The 20680-nt window shown below is 49.5% G+C and overlaps 1 protein-coding gene across 10 annotated transcripts in view; it reads left to right on the top strand.

Moving 5' to 3' along the window:
• The first annotated feature begins 801 nt into the window (after nt 1-801).
• The window catches only part of P2RY6 (pyrimidinergic receptor P2Y6), a 37378-nt gene continuing 17499 nt past the window's right edge, over nt 802-20680 (top strand). For 2 of the 10 annotated variants that reach the window (XM_038568722.1, XM_038568719.1), the window contains exons 1-2: nt 802-993; nt 19483-19526. In XM_038568722.1, the coding sequence (XP_038424650.1) occupies nt 19490-19526 (37 nt within the window). In that variant the 5' untranslated portion in view covers nt 802-993; nt 19483-19489. Of the gene's footprint in view, nt 1088-10782; nt 10872-19482; nt 19527-19734; nt 19836-20680 lie in introns of those variants that run through there. The other 8 variants (XM_038568729.1, XM_038568728.1, XM_038568723.1 and 5 more) reach the window with 8 other exon arrangements.

The following is a 20680-nucleotide window of genomic DNA, read 5'->3' as shown; positions in this document are numbered from 1 at the left end:
TAGGAGGATCAGGAAGCAGTCTATGGTGTGGAAAGTGCCACTAGAGGTATTTGGGCTCTAGAGCCAGACTGCCTGGGTTCAAATCTCAGATCTGCCATTTACCAGCTGGGTGACCTTGTGCAAGTCACTTCATCTGTCTGTGCTTCAGTTTCTCTGCCTGGAAAATGGGATTAAGAACGTCTCTAGAGGGGATCCCTGGGTGGCTCAGTGGTTTAGCGCCTGCCTTTGGCCCAGGGCAGGATCCTGGAGTCCCGGGATCGAGTCCCACATCAGGCTCCCGGTGCATGGAGCCTGCCTCTCCCTCTGCCTGTGTCCCCCTCTCTCTCTCATGAATAATAAATAAATAAATAAATAAATAAATAAATAAATAAATAAATTCCATTAAAAAAAAAAAAAAGAACGTCTCTGGAATTGCTAAGGTGATTAAATGAGGTAATGTATTAAAATACCTAGCACGGTGCCTGGCACATAATAGGTAGGTACTCAAGAAGTAACACTTCTTATTCCTCCCTCTGTGCCACCGCTCAGAACTGTAGAATGTCAGAGCCCAGAAGACCTCAGGAATCATCACTTCCCACTGTCTCCAGTACAAAGAGGGAAACTGAGGCCAGGGAAGGGTAGGGGTGCCGGGACCTAGACTGGAGTCCAGGAGTCCCGATCCTTCAGCCAGAGCGCCGCCCCCGCCGCCTGCGGCCTCTTCCAGACTCTTATCAGCACTCCCGGGTCCCCCAAGGGGCGGCGACCGGCCGGTCCAGGCTGGGCGGGACTCCAGGGGGTGCGTCCTGCCCGCCCCGCCCCGCCCCGCCCCCGCTCGCGCTCCGGCTGGAGGCACGCGGGAGGCGGGGGGCGCTCGGCCAGGAGCCCGGCCGCCACGCTGCCCCTCGGTTTGCGGGTTCGCCTCCTAACGCCAGAGCGGGAGGGCTGCGGGTTCTCCTCTCAGCGCCGGAGCGAGCGACGTTCCCCGCCTGGGGCTGCCGGGGCCGCGTGGCCCAGGTGAGGGCTGTGCGGGGCGCGGGATCCAGGCGCAGGGGGAGGCCGGGGCGCGGTGAAGGGGGCCCGCCCGCTCCGGGCTCGCAGCGCTGCCCAGGTGGGTTCCCAGGGCTGAGTGTGTGTGTGTGATGTTGACGGTGTGTAAGACATTAGTATGAAATATGGGCAATGTGTGTGTGCTAAGCTGTATGCATTAGTCTGAGGGGGGGTGTGTATAGTGTAACCAATGGATTGTGGGGTGTGGCCACACGCAAGAGGTGTGTGTGGTACCTATCTACAGCTCTGGGTGACTGTGCCAGAGTAACCCAGGGGTTCCGTGTTGCCCTTGGTGTGTGCACACTGTGTGGCAGGAGCCACAGCACGAGGGTGCGTAAGTGTGTGTTGCGCCTGTTTTGAGATGTATAATCTGCGCGTGCCACATCCGTGGTCCTGTGTGGTGTGCTGAGCCGGGTGATGGAAGGTGAGAAGCCTCTGTGTTGCCGTTTCCACCCACAGACTATTTTCCATGACCCTAGGGTGGTTCTTACTTTTCTACCCAGCACCCCTATAGGCTTGGAAGAATGAAAGTTCACCCCGGATCTGGGTGGAGGAAGTATAAACAGTCTCACGCCCTCACACACACACACACACGCACACAATCGTGCGCACACACACACACACAGAGCTTTTTTGAAGTCTAATTTTTTTAATCTTTAGAATTCATGTGGATTTTGCATTCCTCTCTGTAATATTTCTGCATTTGTTTTATTTCCTTTTTTAAAAGATTTTATTTATTTATTCATGAGAGACACACAGAGAGAGAAAGAGAGGTAGAGACACAGGCAGAGGGAGAAGCAGGCTCCACGCAGGGAGCCCGATGTGGGACTCGATCTCGGGTCTGCAGGATCAGGCCTGGGCTGAAGGCGCCGCTAAACCACTGAGCCACCCCGGGCTGCTCTCTGCATTTGGTTTAATGTAAAAATATTGTACTGATAAGTGAATTGACTCAAGGCTCAACAGGGTTTATCCTATGGTGGGAGTCCTCTGGCACCTGTAGAGTAGGAATCCCTTGTCTGTCCTCCAAACTGCGATGGCAGGGCTTTACACATCCTGGGGGAGTGTGGCAATGTGGTTGGTGTGGTTGTATGTGTGCAGCACTGTTGCGTTGTGGGCAACTGGAGTCATGTGTCACTGTGGGTACTGAATGTGAAGGAAGGGGTCACAGTGATGTGGGGGTATAGTCCCCTCGGAGGGGACTATAGTGGGGTCTGTTGGTTATTTCGAGTCCAGCAGCAGGAGAGATGAGCTCCTGGGGAAGAGCCCTGACCATTAGTGAGATTCTGATGTTTTCTCCACTGGCTGGGCTGGAAGAGTCTGCAGGCCCCCTGGGGACCACAGGGAAGGGGGTTCTCATAGCAGGCTACCAGCTGGGACTATTGAGGTGGTTGTGTTATCCAGGCTTGGTTAAATCCCAGCTCTGGCACTTTCTACATGTAGGACTTAGGTCAAAACCTCTCTGGACCTTAGTTTCTTCCTTTATGGAATGGAGACATTTATATATTTGCCTCATAGGGTCAGGGGATATAAGGATATAAAATGCTGGCACAATCTCCAGTACATAAAATCCCTTAATTGTTGGCGATAAAACTAAGTGCTGCTGATAAAACTATGATGGCTGTGATGGAGCCCCTACATAAAAGGGGTCCCTGCCTGCCTCAGGAACCTTGATTCCCACAGGAACAACGATTTCTCATGAGCTGGGCAGGTGGGAATCTGAGAGCCTTCCATTTAAGTGTGTCTAGGAGATCCATTCCTGTCCCCAATCTCCATCACAGTTTATTCTCAATGACTCTGTTTTCCTGGGAAGATACAGTCTGAAAGGGGAGGATGCCAAGTTTCTGGCAAGGCCTGGGATGGAGTGTGGAAGGGAGGCTGGGGTAAAGTGCAGGGGTGGCCACGGGTCTTGGATGGTGGCGCCTCTCTCCTGACAGACACTAGAGGAACAGTAAAATGCTGGCCTTGTGTGTGTGTGTGTGTGTGTGTGTGTGTGTGTGTTTGGGGACTGGCAGGGGCAAGGGTACCCTTTGCCTGGAATGAGGAAAGTCAAGAAGGGCAAGATCAGGGATGTTTGGTTCCTGGCCCCAGGCAGGCCCTGGGGGCTTGGGGGAGGCAGTGAGGTCAGCGTTAGAGCAGATGGGCCTGAGCTCCATGGTGAGCTGACCCAGGAGACCCCTGAAGCGGGGCTCTGTTTTGGGGAGGGGAATGTTTGCATTGGTGGAGCTAGAGCCCTTGTTCCTGATGACTTCATTGGGGCAGTTTAGAGAAGGTGCCTGGAGGCCTCAGAGGAGGAAGGGACATAGAAGGCAGTGTTGGGAGCTGTGGAAACATATTTGGGAGGGCACCTAAATATATCCACTGTGGTGGCGGGGTGCTGTGATGGGCTGGCAGTGAGGCTCGGGACAGAGCAGACGCAGACCAGTGTCCTCACTGTCCCCAAGCAGAGAGTGCTCGGGCTGCAGTGACCCTGTGTGCTGCTCCAGGAGGCCTGGAGGACAGAACCTTGCTGGGTAGTAGGAGACCTGGCCGGGCCCTGACTGGCTCGGGGGCAAGGCCAGCTGTCTCTTCTCAGCTGTCAGATTTCTTTTAATCCACAATTCCAGCTATAATCATTCGTGATTCTATAGCCCTTGCTCCAAGAATCTATAATCCCAAATCACACATTCCTTTTTTTTTTTTTAAGATTTTATTTATTTATTCACAAGAAGCAGAGAGAGAGAGACAGAGACAGAGACAGAGACATAGGTGGGGGAGAAGCACGCTCCCTGCAGGGAGCCCGATGTGGGACTCTATCCCAGGGCCTTGGGACTATGTCCTGAGCCAAAGGCAGACGCTCAACCACTCAGCCACCCAGGAGTCCCTCAACTCACATATTCTTAAAGTCTATAATCTACGTTCTAACTTCCTGTGCCCCAGCTGTAACACTCCCTGATTCGAACTTAAATGTTCAAGGCTTCTGACCCTGGCTCTGGCAGCCTGACATTTGAAAGCTTATAAACTACCAGAGAAAATGTACCAGTGGTCACTTCTGCAGAATTGTTTGAGAAGCCCCAGGAAATCTCCCTCTATAGCCAACCACAAACATTGGAGCTGCTCTTCTGGGGTTAGAGAAGGTCCCTGGTAAAATGGCCACATGCTCCCTGGGATGAGTGACAGTGAACCCCGAGGCCCTTCCTCAACAGAACAATGGAGGTACTTGGAACTCATGGCTTTCAGGGAAGGGGGTGGCCCAGGAGAGAGTGCTTTGGATCAGAGGTTGTCATCATTCCCCTTGGTAGGAGGGAATTGTGGGATCACTGGGTTCCTGGAGGAGCCACAAAGAGGATGAAGGGAGAGGAAAAGAAATGGGACTGAGGAGATCCCAAAGGCAAACCTCACTATGTCTGAGACTCTCTAAGTAGCTTAGGTTATAGAGAAGACTCTTTTGGTGTTCCCATCATCAGCACCATTAATGCACAGCTGTGTTCGAACTCAGCATGGACTGGGGATTGGAGGGCTGAAGGCCAGTGCTAGTGTCAGTGGTATGACTTTGCACAAGTCACTTTCCCTCTCCAGAACTCACTTTGGTCCTCTGGCAGACTTGGCAAACTGGCCCACAGGACTAAAACTCCCTGACCTCTCTGCTACCACTGACGACAGCAGCACCATTGTGGCCTCCCGGGAATCCCTGGGCCAGACTATAAACAGTAGCCGAATGGGTGGGGAGAGAATGAATAAATGAATGATCAGATGAAGAGTTATGAAAATACAGCACAAGGCACCATGACTGTGATCTCTCTTCCCTCCTCCATGCTCAGCCTCAGCACACATGTGAGAAACTGGTCTCAGAACTCAAAGAACTGGGGGGCTGGTCCTTTGGAAGAACCCGGGATTGGCTGAGAGTTATGAGACTGGGTGGGGTTGGGGGGACTCCCCTCGTGTCACCCCTTGTCCTAGAGCGTTTCCACTTCCAGCCCAGCCCTCAGCCTGCTGATTCACAATGCTCTCTGTGATTATTTCCCCATGACCACCCCTCCACCCCCAAGCTGATGATTGAAGGAAGGAACTGTAGTTTCCGGTGCAGCAGTTCTGGAGGCTGGGTGGGGAGCAGGAGCCTCCCAGAGGCTGGGAAGAGCAGAGGCCAGGCTGTGTGAAGCAGCGTGAGGACGGGAGTGGCCCACATCTGGGCAGTATTAGCATGAATGAAGAGGGGACAGATAGCATACTCATACCAGCGCCTACTGTGTGAGGTACTGTGCCCAGTCCTTATCTGTGTGCTCTCTGTCCTCCAGCCACCCTAGCAGGGGCAAAGGTGTCAGATACATTCTGGGCTTCTTCCTCCATTTGGTGATCAAGCCCCACTGCACCTGTCTCCCAAATATCTCTCCAATGGTCCCCTTGTCTCCAACCCTGTGACTTTGGCTCAGCTCAGGAATCCTCACAGCCTCCCACTGCCAACCCCATGCTTCCCTCCCTTTTTATTTTGGCTTCCAGGAAGCTCAGCCACCATCTTCATCTAGATTTCTCTACCATTTTTTCTGCCCTGCCTCTAATAGGATCATTTGGCCCAAGTGGCTATTGTCTGTGCTGTCTCTAGCCCTGTAAGGACAGAGTTGTAAATTCTAAAACAAATCATAAGTAAAATCTGATATTTCCTAGATTCTTAGGAAGAGGTCCACTGGCTCCTTGAGGTTTTCACTTTTTTGTTTATTGCTTATCTTACCACACTGACTCTTACCCAGACATGGAGACGCTGGTGTAGTGGATTCACAATCCAAAGCATTGTGTTCAAATCCTGGCTCTACTACTACTAGCTATATGAATTTTGAGCAAGTTACCCAACCACTCAGTCCCTCAATTCCCCATCTGTAATACAGGGATGGTAATGGTGTGTACCTTATAGGGGTGTATGAGGATCGAACGAGATGTTATAAGCATTGTGTGTTTGCCTGCACAGTTGTTACCCGAATTGGCCTTTGCCATCTTGGAAAGGCCATCAGGAAGAGGGACTGGATCTGTATAGAATGTTCTATATCAGCGTTTCTCAAATGTCAATGTATGCCTGGATCTCTTAGGATCTGATTCAGTAGGTTAAGGTCGGGCCTTAGGGTGCATTTCTAACACACTCTCAGATGATGCCAATGCTCCTGAGTAAAGTTCACACTTCAGTCTGTGCCGTGAGGACTTGGGTCAGGCTATGGCTGGAAACCTTGGAGGAGACCCAGAGCGCAGTGGAGGAGCCTGGGACTGGTACCAACCCACACCATCCTGAAGTTCTGAGGAAGCTAGACTCCAAGTCTGAGACAAGGACTGAGATGCTCTTCTTCACCACTAGGTCACTGACACTCAGAAGAGCTCAATAAATATAGATTGAATGATGAATGACTCAAAAATCTAGTGAAGTGGGGGCTCCAGGGAGGTGACTGGGCTCTCTCTACCTAGGAATGGTCCTGTCCCTGTTAGAACTCCTCTTCCCACATTTTCCCCTTTAAGCTCCCATATTCAGAGTGATTAGTCTGTCTAAGGCCTCTTGAGCTGGTAACACACAGGCTGGTGACAAACAGGGCTGGGCAGGTTGAGGACCACACTCCTGAGAGGACCTTTGCTTGCTCCTCTGAGCATTCTAGGCAGGGCTTGTGTGGGATGGCTGAAGGGGATGGGCCAGACAAACCATCTTGTGTCTCCTTGGGGACCCCTTGGCCTCTCTGGGAGGAAGCCAAAGAAGGGCCTGGGCACCCAAGGACTCAGCTCTTCCCCCTCTGCCTCTTTCCTGGTTCTGAAAGATCTTTGTATGAAACTGGCTGTGGAGCTGATCAGTAGCCCTATGCAAGGCTGTATGTAAGTGCACATTTATGTGGGTGCATGTGTGCATGATGGGGATGGTGTGCCCCAGAGTGTGACAGGTGCCTGGGCATATGCATGTGTGTGGACCTGTGTGGGTTGTATGGGGATGTGTAGGGCCTGGGTGTGCGGGTGTGTAACAAAGAGGGATTGCACTCACTGGCACATGCTCCTTCCTCCTCTGCCAGTTCTCTGTGGCTCCTCTGTACTTCCCTATCATGGGAAACAGCAGACCCCAGGCTCTGGATAGAATGAGGTGCCCAGGTTGCAGAGAAGGAAAGCTGAGGTGCAGCAAGAGGGTCTAGCTTCCCCCTGTCTGAGGAGACCACCAGGCATGCTGCCTACAAGCCTCAAGTAGGGGTCAGGTCCCTTGGTGACCCCAGAGGGACCAGGTCTACCCCCTTAGCCTGGGGCCAGGTGGTCTCCTGTTTCAGAGAACTGAGGATTCCTCTTGGCTCCGGGGAGCAGCAAGGAGCCAGTGAGCAGTAGCCTTGGGTGCCTGGGATGTGCAGGACACTGCTCCTGCTGGCCAGTGGCTCATCACAGGCCTTCTCTGTGGTTGACTCATGTGGGCAGAAATGGCTTTATCTGACAGCTGGAGAAACCCAGATTCAGGAAGACGGGAGACTTTCCCAGTGGAGTAGCTGCAGCTGTACTGTGAGCCCAGCCCAGGCTGAGGAAGGGGGACCTTGAGACCTGGCTGGCAGTGGCTGCCTGGGGAGGGGACCCTGGAGGCAGGGTTCTAAGGTCAGCTTGGCCAGTTTGTGGCCAACACCTTACAATGAGGACATGGTGGGGAGGGGGATGTAAAATGTAAAGAGCTTGGCTATTGTACAGAGACTGAGGGGTTCCTGTTAGTGGTTGAGGGCAGGAGGGTGACTGTGGAGAGGTCAGTGCCCACATGCAGCAGAGGGTCCGAGGACCCAAGAGCTGGGGCTTTGGCCTTGGGCACACACCCAACATGAAGAGCCTACACCCAGAGCTAAGCTGGGAGGGCCTGAGCCTGAGTTAATCCTCTAAGCCTTCCTCCTCCTCTTGTGTAACTGCTTTTGTTCCTGGGGGAAAATCGAGAGCCTGCAGTGACCAGGAACCCCACAAATCTCCTGTGGTATCTGGGCCTGCCCGGGATTGTGGCAAAGATTGTCAAGCCTGGGAAAATGAAGCCTATGAACTGGAAGTTCACAGGAGTGGGCACATGTGTGCATCACATGCAGAGACACAGGCATAGGCAAACATGCATGGAACAAACGTACACACTCCAGGACTGCTCATGTGGACACACACATGTGCCACATACACACAGGTGCACGTGCATGTACATGTGAGTACATGTACATCTTTCAGGTCAGACCCACACATGGCTGACACCCCTCCTTTGCAGACATGCGTGTACCTGACGTTCATCTAGTTACATCCTCTTCCCCCGGGGGACCTGAGGTAGGGGATGGGTGACCCTTCTAACTACCTCAAGCCTTCACCTTCTCCTCCCAGAATTCGTTTTCCTGGACCTCCTAGCCTTGTCCCTTTCCATGTCTCCCTCCTCATCTTCTTACCACAAGGACACAGGAGAGGCTTTTCCTGTCAGCTGTTGGCCTGCTGGTTGGGAACAGAGGTGGTTTTATCTTCTCTGAATTTCTACTTAGTTCCCATCAAGCACCAAGGGCCTGCTCTGGGGGCTGTCTCAGGGTCCCCCAAGCATGAGGGGGCTATTTTTCAAACAAGCAAGGATGGTAAGGATATAACATCTCCTGTCACATGGGTAGCACCTAAAAGTTTGCAAACTGCCCTCTTTTTTTTTTTTTTAAGATTTTATTTATTTATTCATGAAAGACACAGGGAGAGAGAGAGGCAGAGACATAGGCAGAGGGAGAAGCAGGCTCCATGCAGAGAGCCCGACGTGGGGCTTGAACCCAGGTCTCCAGGATCACACCCTGGGCTGAAGGCGGCGCTAAACCGCGGCGCCACCGGGGCTGCCCAACTGCCTTCTTGACAGGGTCTTGCTTGTTCATTATGACAGCCCCGAGATATAGGTGCCTTCATTTCCTCCATGTGACAGCTTAAGAAACCGAGGCCCACAAAGGACCTGCCTGAAGTCCCACAGCAGGATGAGGGAGAGTTAACCAAAACCCTAGTCTCCTGAGCTTGCACTGGGGAGAAGTGGTTTCAGCCTCATGGGGCTTGGAGAACAAGATTGTGGCCTGTTCAAGCTGGGAGGATGGGGCAGGCTGCGACTACCAGGTGGGCCCAGTGGAGGAGCACCTCATACTCCTTTACCAGGAGTTGGCTGAGGGCATAGACAGCCCCTCATAAGTCGGCGCTCTGCCGTGAGGCTCAGCCCTGAGTCCACCCTTGTGGACATGCCAGAGGAGAAGGCAGGAGAGAGAACAAGGATACCTTCACCTTGTTGTGTGATCCAGGCTAGTGCCTTCATATCTCTGGGCCTCATGCCCTCTCAACAATGGGATACTAGACTTGAGTGGAAAATTTGGAGCCTTCAGAAGGCTTCCCCATGGTTGTGAGTAGATGCTCCATGCCAGAGACCTGGTGGCCCTGAACTAAGGCCTGTGCCCCAGAGCCCTGGCCTGCTTTTAAGATCCCCTGAGGCAGGGCCTGGCACAGAATGGGGACTTGGGGTTTGGGGTCTCCTCTGGACTGGGCAGGGGGTGGTGATGTGAGAAGAGGACCGGGCAACTCCAGATGGTGCCTGTCCAGCTTGGCTGAGATTGCAACCACATGGTTCTTTGCCCTTTACCCTTCCTTATGTTCCTCTATAGCATACTACCTGACCTGCTATGTATTTACTAAACTCGTTAACTAAAATATACTAGTCTCTCTGCTAGAATACAAGTAATACAAGGGCAAGGGCTTTGTTTTGTGTTCTCAAGTGCCTTGGACATTACCTGCACAGAGTAGGTGCCCAATAAGTACTTGTAAAAAACAGAAAGAAAGAAGAAAAAGAAAAAGAAAGAAAGAAAGAAAAGAAAGAGGGACGTGCCTGGGTGGCTCAGCGGTTGGGCGCCTGCCTTCGGCCCAGGGCATGATCCTGGAGACCCGGGGGTCAAGTCCCACATCGGGCTCCCTGCATGGAGCCTGCTTCTCCCTCTGCCTCTCTCTCTCTCTGTGTCTCTCATGAATAAATAAATAAATTCTTTAAAAAGAAAGAAAGAAGAAAGAAAGAAGGAAAGAAAGAAAGGAAGGAAGGAAGGAAGGAAGGAAGGAAGGAAGGAAGGAAGGAAGGAAGAAGGAAGGAAGGAAGGAAGGAAGGAAGGGGACCAATCTTAGGGAGGGGGAGGAACTATCACAGCCACTCATCAAGCCCAAGCTCGAAGATGGATTAGAGCTGTTGAAGAGAATGGTGGCCTAGGCTCAGTTTTTCCCCCAAATCACCCTCAATCTGAGGAGCCATCCTTGGCCCTTAGCGGGAGCAGGTCAGAGCTGGAATCAGAGCTGTAGACACCAGAGCTATTAACTTCAGGGTCTCGGCTTCTTTTAATGGATCTTCCAAGCACTGTTAAGAAAACCAGGTCCATTGTTCCTGGTGGCATCAAGAAGCAGGGCCAGGACTCTCTCCAGATCTTTCTGAGAAAGGCCAGGACAGGGCTGAGAGGTGGGGTGGAAAGGAGGGGGAGAAAATGGTTACTGGCAGGTGCCTCCCTATGCCAAGCCTGGTCCTTAAATGCTCTGTCTCAGGTGTTCATCCCAACAGCCCTCAGGCTAAGTGAGTGATACCCACTCCGCAGGTCAGCACACCTAGAGGATGAAGTGACCACTCACAACTGGGTAGTAGTTGAATGAGCTCAAATGTTCTTGGGATTTGAGCCCCAGCCCTGCCTCTTGCCAGCTTTGTGCTGTAGCAAGTTACTTCCCCTCCTTGATTTCTTGGTTTCTTGCTACCTCCTGCGACTTCTGTGAAACACGCACGTGACAATTCGTGGCATAGGAACTGACTAGCTAGAGGGATTGGTCTGGGAGTCAGAATTTGCTCCAGCACTTCATGGACCAACGTGGAACTCACTAACCCCTGGGTGAGTGTTCTGTGTCAGTACCTGAGCCCCTACCTCCTCTCAAGGCCTTGTGCACAGTCCACTGTGGCTCATCACAGGCTGGAGTGGGGTGGGAGAAGACTTTGGGGTCCTCCTCCCTTCCTTGTCTTGGTTGCACCTAGAGCCTGCAGCTGCACAGGGCAGAGGAGATGGGGACATAGGGACTGAGCAGGGCGTCAGTGGAGGGGTGGAATAGTAAAGACAAAATTGGGAGCCACATCATAGGTCTGGTTTGGAGTCTTAAGTAGCACAGGACAAGTTCCCTCTCTGGGCCTCAATGTTCACTCTATAAAATGGGGATAACACAATCTCCTCCTGAGTATTTGAAAACTGTTAGATGTTCTATGCTAGTGAGGATCCTCCAGGGAGGAGCTGGGCTCTGGGAGCTTATGGTGGGAGAGGCTAAGAAGGATTAGGTGGCCAGATGGGAGTACACAGAGAAGGCCCTTGGGAAACTCTTGCCTCTCCTATCCCAGCTAAGTCTCAAGACAGCCTAGAGCTGACCCCTTGTGACTGGTGGGGAAAGTGAGTTCTTGAGTCCAAGTGAACTGCTGAAGGAGGGTGAAGTGGGGTGAATGAGTAAATCTGGGGAAGGAAGCTGGGTTAAAACTTTCCTGAGGTTTCTGCTGTTGTTCAACTCCTGCTGACACCTCAGGGGTGGGGTTAGGGTGGGTGGGTGGAGATAGGAACTGAGGCAGCACAGCCCTGGGATGGGCCCTGGATGCGTCCTGAAGATGCTTGGGATTCATCTATCTTGCCTGCTCCGGAAAGGTTCGCAATTCACGGACAATCTCTCCACCCATCCACCTCAAATGATATGATAAATGAGAAGGCTCTTTGCAAACTCTAAAGTGCTGTGCCTCTGAGGGTAGATGTGATGTATGTGCAAGCCCCTGGGTATGTACGCACAAGTGAGAATGTGCAGCTTGTGAGTGTGTGTGCACATGTGTGCAATGTGTGTGCATGTACATGTTCCCCTGGCCTGGCTGGGTGGGGTAACTCCACGCTGCCCAAGGCTCCCTGCTTGGCTAGGTATTTGTCTCCTCTAAATTTCTTAAAATCTTGTTTTGTGTGTGTTTCCTCACTGTTTCTGAGTTTACCCAAAAGGGGGCAGGCCATGGTCCAGAAACCTAGCAATTATCTCTGAGCCTGGTGACTCTTCTTCCCTCCTGCCCTCCCTCACCTCATCCTGTGGCTGTCTCTAGAGGCCTGGCTGCCTGGCGTTCCCAGCATGGCCTGGTCTGCAGAGCTGGGACCTTGCCTGGCTCCTCTGTGGTGGCTGACCAGCCACCCACTTTTCCTTCCATGACTCTATGCTGGCTGCTGTCATATCATTATCCCATTGACTCTAAACACCATGTGGCACCCTCCAGAGGTCCTCTTACTATTCCAGTTTTACCAGTAGGAAATGAAGTGCTAGTGAGGGGAAGTGGCTTTACCAGAGTTATCCAGCCAACTAGTGGCATTTCTGGAGTCTCAACCCCTGCCTAACTCTAGAGACGTTATTCTTAACTCTTGTGACTCACCTAGCGGGCATGTGCTGGCTGGTTGTCTGGATGAATAAATGAATGAAAGAACGAATGAATTGCTTGGTCAGTATTGAGCTGAAAGAGCAGGTGAAGTGATAATAACAATGGCTGCCATTTATTGAGCACCTACTGTGTGCTGAGTGCCCCAAAGCACTTAGATTGAGCCAACGAATACAACCAAGATTATTGTTACTGCATTTTGTAGTTGAGGAGGCTGAGGTTCAGAGAGGTTAAAGTGTGGGACCTGGGATTAGAATTTGTCCTCCCCAGAGGAGGGATGAGTTGGCAGGGTCTGGCGACTGGTGCTCACTGTAGCAGAGGCCAGACAAGACTCTCAGGAAGCTGTGTCTACAAGGTTCTCCCCAATGACACTCCACCCCACCCCTCTGGTCCTGGGGCCATTTCCGCATTTTTCTCTGAAATGGGTTTCTATTTCAGTCTGAGGTGGTACTGCTGGCCCAGCTCTTCCTCTCTGACTGTTGGCATGTCTGGTAAAGGGCCAGAGCCACAGCTTGGGCAAATGGAGATATCCTTCTGTTCCCCCAGCACTAGGGCTGGCCATGTCATTAACAACTCCCATGAAAGGGCAGGCCCGTGCAAGATGCAGCTGTAGGTCTATGGAGATGGCCTAGGCTAGGTCTGTGGCACCTGTGCTGGATGCCAGGGACCCAGGAATGAGTAGATACAACTTTCCACTTAGCCAACTTGGGACAGGTGCTGAGGCCTGGGTGGGTTAAATCTATAGTTGGGGGCAGAGCCTGGCATCCTGACTCCCAGGGCAGTACTTGTTTGGGGAACCTGGGACAGAGTGAGGACTATTCTGTGGCCTCAGGAGTGAGCTGACCTGTGGTGTCTAGGAGTCAGATCTCAGCTTAAAGGGATGACATAGTCTCTGTCAAGCTGGTGGGTTGAGAACCAGCCATTCAGGTCAGCAAAGTTTCCTGAGCATCTCCTATTAAGGAGCAGAGGTTGGGGGAACACTCTGTACAGGAAAAAGAAATCAGATGTTGAAATCCCAGCTGGGTTTTGTTTTTTTTTTAAGATTTTATTTATTTATTTATGAGAGATACAGAGAGAGAGAGAGAGAGAGAGGCAGAGACACAGGCAGAGGAAGAAGCAGGCTCCATGCAGGGAGCCCGATGTGGGACTCAATCCCAGAAATCCGGGATCACGTCCTAAGCTGAAGGCAGAGGCTCAACTGCTGAGCCCCCCAGGCATTCCCCCAGCTGGGTTTGAATCTAGGCACCAGCATTTGCTGGCTGTGTGATCTCAGACAAGCTATCTAACTTCTTGGAATTTCAGTTTCCCTACTTGTAAACTGGGGTGATAGAGCATACCTGACCAACTCATGGAGTGGTAAACAAGATAATGCACATAGCATTACTGTAAGTTCTTAGGAAGTTTTAAATCACTCCCCTCCTCACCCTAGGAGGAGATACTTCTTTAGGCAGCAGCTATTCTGATGGTTGATGTAAGAGACAAAATTTATAAGATGTAAGGATGAACACTTCAGATTTGCCAACATTTGACATTATGGGGCACAGTCTCATTTCTCATATCACAAAGGGGAAACAGAGATTTGGAAAAGCTGATGTGTGAGGTAGCCGGAAATGCCTCTGTTATAAAAAGTTGCTGGAATAAATCCAACAGCCCCCAACCTGGGTCTCCTGACAAAGCCGGAAACCTCCCTGTCGTCTCCCAGCCTTAGTGAGATTCACTGAGGACTTACTTTGTGCCAGGCCTACACCACAGCTTTATTATAGAAGTATCTTTACATACAGTAACTACAACCATGAAAGGCGAATACTGTAACTTATGTTTAATAAGTGAGGAACCTGAGACTGGGAGAGTCGCATAGATAATAGAAGCAAAGGGAGGAGTCTGACCCAGGAAAGTCTAGCCTTGAAACCCATGACTCTCCTATTCCGTGGGGTACTTGTTCCATAAAAGTTGTCAGGCTTCAAAAAAAAAAAAAAAAAAAAAAAAAAAAAAAAAAAGTTGTCAGGCTTCAGATCAGAAATACATAAAATAGGATGGTAAAATGTGAATGACAACATGAAAAAGGAGTAATTAGGAAAATATAAATCAAAATCATAATATAATACCACTTTATACCCATTAGGGTGGCTATAATGGGGCAGACAATAGCAAATGTTGGGGGGAGAGTGGGGAAATTGGAACTCTCATACATTGCTGCTGGGAATGTGAAATGGTACAGCCACTTTGGAAAATAGTTCGATGACTTCTCAAAAATTTCAATGTAGCATTACTATAGGACCCAACAATTCCTCTCCTAGGTATATACCCAAGAAAATTGAAAACATATATCCACACAAAAACTTATACACAAATGTTCATAGCTGTGTCATCCCTAATAGCCAAAAAGGGGAAACAACCCAAAATGTTCGTCAACTGATGAATGGAGAAACAAAACACGGTACCCTCCAATGGAATATTATTCACCTGTAAAAATGAAATTCTGATCCATGCTACAGCATGTATGAATCTTAGACATTTTGCTAAGTGAAATAAGCCAGAAACAAAACGGCACATATTATATGATTCCATTTACATGAAGTATCCAGAATGGGCAAACCCATAAATACTGGAAGTTTGTAAGTAATTTCCACAAGATGGAAGGAGAGAGGAATGAGAAGTGCTAATGGTACAAGATTTCTTTTGCACAATCTTGTGAATATGCTAAAAGCCCCTGAATTATACACTTTGAAAGTGTGAATTTTATGGTAGGTGAATTACATATTAATTATTTAGAAAACAGAAGCAGAAACATACAGGATCCACTGAAGGTTGAGACTAATGTGGATGCTAAGGTGGAAACACAGGGAAATTCGACCATGAGCTTCCTGGCAGCTGGAACAAAGAGGCAGAAGCAACCTCCCAGAGAAAGAAAGTGCCAGCTCCTGAGGAAAGCCAACTCTTCCAGGGCTTCACTCTTGGGCGAGATTCCTACAAGCCTGAGTTGGCTGACTATCATAATAAATTATCGAAACACAAATTTCCTACATCTCCCACCTGAGGTTCTGATGCAAGTAGTATCCAGAACTGTGAATGGCCTGTGATTTTACCATACATCCAAGCCGACAGGTTAGCCTACTGCATTTTCATGGATGCTGGTAGAAGACACCTGGATGAAGAACTTTGTTGGGGATGAAGAACTTTGGTTCTTCTGGTGGGAAATGAAGGAACAGAAGCAGGGAGAATGTGAGTATTAGGACTGGTTCATCAAGCCCCAGTTCCCACAAGGCAATAGGACATGAGGCCAGATAACACCTGCACACATGGTGGGTTGCATTCCAAGAGAGGAGCCTGGACCTGAAGCAACTAGAATCTTTTATAATGGGCAGTCAGCCTGCCTGACCTTTGGCCCAGAGGAAGGCATCACCAAATGTGTAGGGTTTTTCCCTCCTGACGTCAGCCAGCTCTGACACCAACTCTGAAGTGTAGCACAGACCTCATAGGTCAAGGGCTCCGTCCCACAGGACAAGACTGCCCCGACCCCCATTCAGATGCCAGTCACAAGTCCTAGACTTCTGCTTCTGACTGACTGGCTTCCTTCAACCCTCATCTCAGGTTTGATAATTTGCTTGAATGGCTCACAGAACTCAAGAAAGCACTTCATTGAACTAATACCAGATTATTATTATTATTATTATTAATTTTTATGATTTTATTTATTTATTTGAGAGAGAGAAAGAGAGAAAACATGATCAGAGGAGGGACAGAGGGAGAAGCAGACTCCCTGCTGAGCAAGAAACCTAACACGAGGCTCAATCCCAGGACTCTGGGGTCATGACCTGAGCCAAAGGCAGATGCTTAACCCACTGAGCCACCCAGGAGCCCCCTATAGATTATTATAAAGGATACAGGAACAACCAAATGGAAGAGATGCATAGGGCAAGGTATAAGGGAAGGGGCACCATCTTCCCAGCACTCTGATGTGTTCACCAACCTGGCAGCTCTCCAAACCCTGCCATTTTGGGTTTTTTATGGAGACATCATTGTATAGGCATGATTGCATAAATCACTGGCCATTGGCAACTGACCCAATCCCCAGCCCCTTTCCTTTCCCTGGAGATTAGAGAGCAGGGCTGAAAGTTCTAAGTTTCTAATCAAGATTTGTTCTTTCTGGCAACCAGCCCCCATCCTGAAATCATTCAGGGGCCTGCCAAGAGTCAACTTATTAGAACAAAAGATGCTCCTATCATGCAGGAAATTCCACAGAATTTAGGAGCTCTGTGTCAGGAATCAGGGACAAAGACAATATATACATATATTTTTTAAAGATTTATTTATTTTAGAGAGAGTATGAGTCGGGGGAAGTGAAGAGGGAGAGACAGAATCTTTTTTTTTTTTTTAATTTTTTTTATTTATTCATGATAGGCACACAGTGAGAGAGAGAGAGAGAGAGAGGCAGAGACACAGGCAGAGGGAGAAGCAGGCTCCATGCACCGGGAGCCCGACATGGGATTCGATCCCGGGTCTCCAGGATCGCGCCCTGGGCCAAAGGCAGGCGCCAAACCGCTGCGCCACCCAGGGATCCCGGAGAGAGAGAATCTTAAGCAAACTCCCCACTGAGGGCAGAGCCAGACCTGAGGCTCGATCCCACAACCCTGAGATCATACCTGAGCCAAAACCAAGAGTCAGCTGCTTAACCGGCTGGGCCACCCAGGTGCCCCTCAAAAATATATTTCTTATACTACATATAAAAATTACCATTTTAACCTTTTTGAATGCACAATTTAGTGGCATTAAGTACATTGTGTGTAACCCATAACTACCATCCATTTCCAGAACTTTTTGTCATCCCAATCTGAAACACTGTACCCACTAAATAATTCCCTATTTCTCTCTCTCCAGCCCCAAGTACCCAGTATTCTTCTTTCTGTCTCTATAAATTTGACCATTTTAAGTTCCTCACATAGATGGAATTATATAGGATTTGTCCTTTGTATCTGGTTCAGTTCACTTAGCATAATGTTTTCAAGGTTCACCCATGTTATAACATGTCAGAATTTCCTTCTTTTTTAAGGCTGAATAGTGTTCTATTGTATGTATAGACCACTGTTCATTCATTCTTCTGTTGATGGACATTTCGGTTGTTTCTACCTTTTGGCTATTTTGTTTTTTGTTTTTTTTTTATTTTATTTTTTTTAATTTTTATTTATGATAGTCACACACACACACACAGAGAGGCAGAGACACAGGCAGAGGGAGAAGCAGGCTCCATGAACCGGGAGCCTGACATGGGACTCGATCCCGGATCCCCAGGATCATGCCCCGGGCCAAAGGCAGGCGCCAAACCGCTGCGCCACCCAGGGATCCCCCTTTTGGCTATTTTGAATAATGCTACTGTGAACATTGGTGTATACCTATCCTTTTGAGTCTATTTAAAAATAAGTTTCAATTATTTTTAGCTTGATGTGAAATTGCTGGATCTTATGGCCGTTCTAGGAGTTTGAGTTCTATGAGTTTGTTCGTTTGTTGTTGAGAAACTGCCAAACTGTTTCTCAAAGCAGCTGTACCATTTTACATTCCCATCAGCAATGCAGGAGGGTTCTAGCATCTCCACGTCCTCACCAGTACTTGTTATTTCCTGTTTTTTTTTTTTTTTAATAGCCATCCTAATAATGAGTGTGAGGTGGTATCTCATTATGGTTTTGACTTGAATCTCCCTAATGATGAGTCATGTTTAACATTTTTTTCTTGAGCCTATTGGCCATCTGTATGTCTTCCAAGGAGAAATTTCTATTCAAGTCTTTTGACATTTTTTGAATTAGGTTGTTTGGTTTTATGTTGTTGAGTTGTGGCAGTTCTTTGTGTAATGTGGATATTAATCTTTTATCAGATATATGATTTGGAAATCTCTCCCAATCTCCAGGGTTGCCTTTTCACCCTGTTGATAGTACCCGTTGATGCACTAAAGTTTTAAATTTTGATGAAATCCAATTTATCTGGGTTTTTTTTTTGTTGTTGTTGTTGTTGTTGTTATTGCCTGTACTTTTGACATCATATTGGTCAGGGCTGCTTTGATTGCAAGTGACAAATGTAACTGATGTAGGCAAGAAAGATTTTAGTTACTGTAAAGAAAAAATTGAAGGTAGACCTAGATCAGGTCTGGTGAAAGCTAGCAGCTACAATGATGCCATCAGCATTTTGTATCCTTTCTACTTGCTTCCTACGTTCTCCTGCAAGTTCTTCCTAGAAGCACTAGGCTTCCATGGCCCTCACAACTAATATTCCTACAGAAAAGGGGAGAGAACCTTTCATACTGGTTCCATCAAAATTCACGGAGCAAACTTTTTTAAAAATTTTTTTTTATTTATGATAGTCACAGAGAGAGAGAGAGAGAGGCAGAAACATAGGCAGAGGGAGAAGCAGGCTCCATGCACCGGGAGCCCGACGTGGGATCCGATCCCGGGTCTCCAGGATCGCGCCCTGGGCCAAAGGCAGGCGCTAAACCGCTGCGCCACCCAGGGATCCCTCATGGAGCAAACTTTGATTGGTTTCCCCTAAACAGGGGTCTGTGTGGATGCTTTAACGATCAGCTCTGGGTCAGGTGCCCACTTGGAGTGGACAAAATTTCCATGCAATGGGAGAAGGAGCTCCCCATAGCAAGAGATGCTTGACAGGCAATCATTCTTCCCTAGAAGAGGTCTCGGAAAGGACATCCCTCACCTCAGGCTTCCCATGGGGAGCACCGAGAGAAGTAGAAGAAATCCTTTTAGTTGCTCCCTGCAGACTTCATTCCCTGGAGGAAGCCCTGTGACTGGTGGGAGGGTGAACCCCAGCAAGCTGGGTCCCAGGCAGGTTGGGTGGAGAATGGAGGGGCTGGATTTCCTTGGCACTTGAGAACCTCCCTAATCAAGCCCTAATGTATATAGTAGGAGCTTAGAATATGTGCCTCTGTAGCCAGACTTCCCGGCTCCTAGTCCAGTAGCTGTTCTTTCTACTTGTGCTACATTGGGTAAGTCAGCTAATGTCTCTGTGGCTTGGTTTCCCCACTCGAGGTACTAAATGGAGGTAATACCAATCTTATCTCACAGGGCCATTATGAGGATTGAATGGAGTATGGTACATCTGGCACACAGTAAGTGTTCAATAATTTTATCAATAGTAGTATTAGTTTGCCTCTTTTCCAACTGCATTTGCTGATACACCAGCAGCTCCAACTATGTTCAGCATCCCTCAACATGCCTCACCGAGTCTCAGCCCATTTCTGCCTGAAATGCCTTTGCCTCCATGTACACTTGGCCATTTCATTGCTGCCTCCTCCACTGAGCCTTCCTTGTCTGCAGAACCATCCCTCCCTGCCGGGACTCCCGCAGGACTCCAGAGCACCGATGGCTGCCTCAGATTATGGGGCTTCAGGTGCCTCATCTCCACTGAGCTCCTGAGGGTAAGAACTGGATCTTCTCTGTCTGTGAGCTCACAGAATAAGTCTGCCAGCAGCCGATGTGAAGAGAAGGCAATCCAGGGGTGGCAGAAAGAGTACTGAGTGAGGAACAAAGGTCTCAAACTGAAAGTAGCTCTGGGCCCCGGAGGTTGCATGTAAGGGCCAAGGGCAAGTGCTAAGAACAGAGATGTCAGCGAGGCCCTGGTTTGCCTTAATCGTCAGGCCCTGAGGAACCATAAAATTCTTAGGCAGGGGAGTGGTGAGGTCAGATTTTTGCTGAGCCAAGATCCCTCTGGCTGAGGATATGGAAGACAGAGCAGCGGGTAGATATGGTCTAGGTTGAGGTGGGGACCACAGGATGAGACAAAGGGACAGTTTGACAGATGTAAGGATGGAACACAAACAGGGCTTGGTGGTTGATTTCAAGTAAGACCTCAGACTTCCCACTAGGGAAGTGGCAATGGGCATGCCCTGCCCCACTGGTCTCTGTGGGTGAGACTGAAGGATGGCAGGCACCTGGCACTGACTACTTTAAATAGTAACCGTATCTCCCATGTAGTCCCATATACTCCCCCAAGCCCATGACCTTCCCTGGGTGGGGTCCAAGTCAAGCACAAGCCCAGACACTGAGGAGGCTTCATCATATCTATAAGCTCCAGGGACCAGAACTGGGCCTCTTCACCCAGCCCACCCTGGGAAAGCTGGTGGGGCTGGGCACAGGAGTGGGGCCTGGCTGAGCAGTGCTGATGAGATCATCTGACTCCCTTGGGCAGGGTGGGACCAGCCCAGGCCACAGTTCCCTGGAGCAGATGGCATATGATTTCTTCCTGTTTTGTCCTCCTCAGCTG

The sequence above is a fragment of the Canis lupus genome, chromosome 21 (assembly GCF_011100685.1).
Source record: "Canis lupus familiaris isolate Mischka breed German Shepherd chromosome 21, alternate assembly UU_Cfam_GSD_1.0, whole genome shotgun sequence".
In the NCBI taxonomy this organism is placed as follows: domain Eukaryota; kingdom Metazoa; phylum Chordata; class Mammalia; order Carnivora; family Canidae; genus Canis; species Canis lupus.
This window is presented reverse-complemented; position numbering and strand designations above follow the sequence as displayed.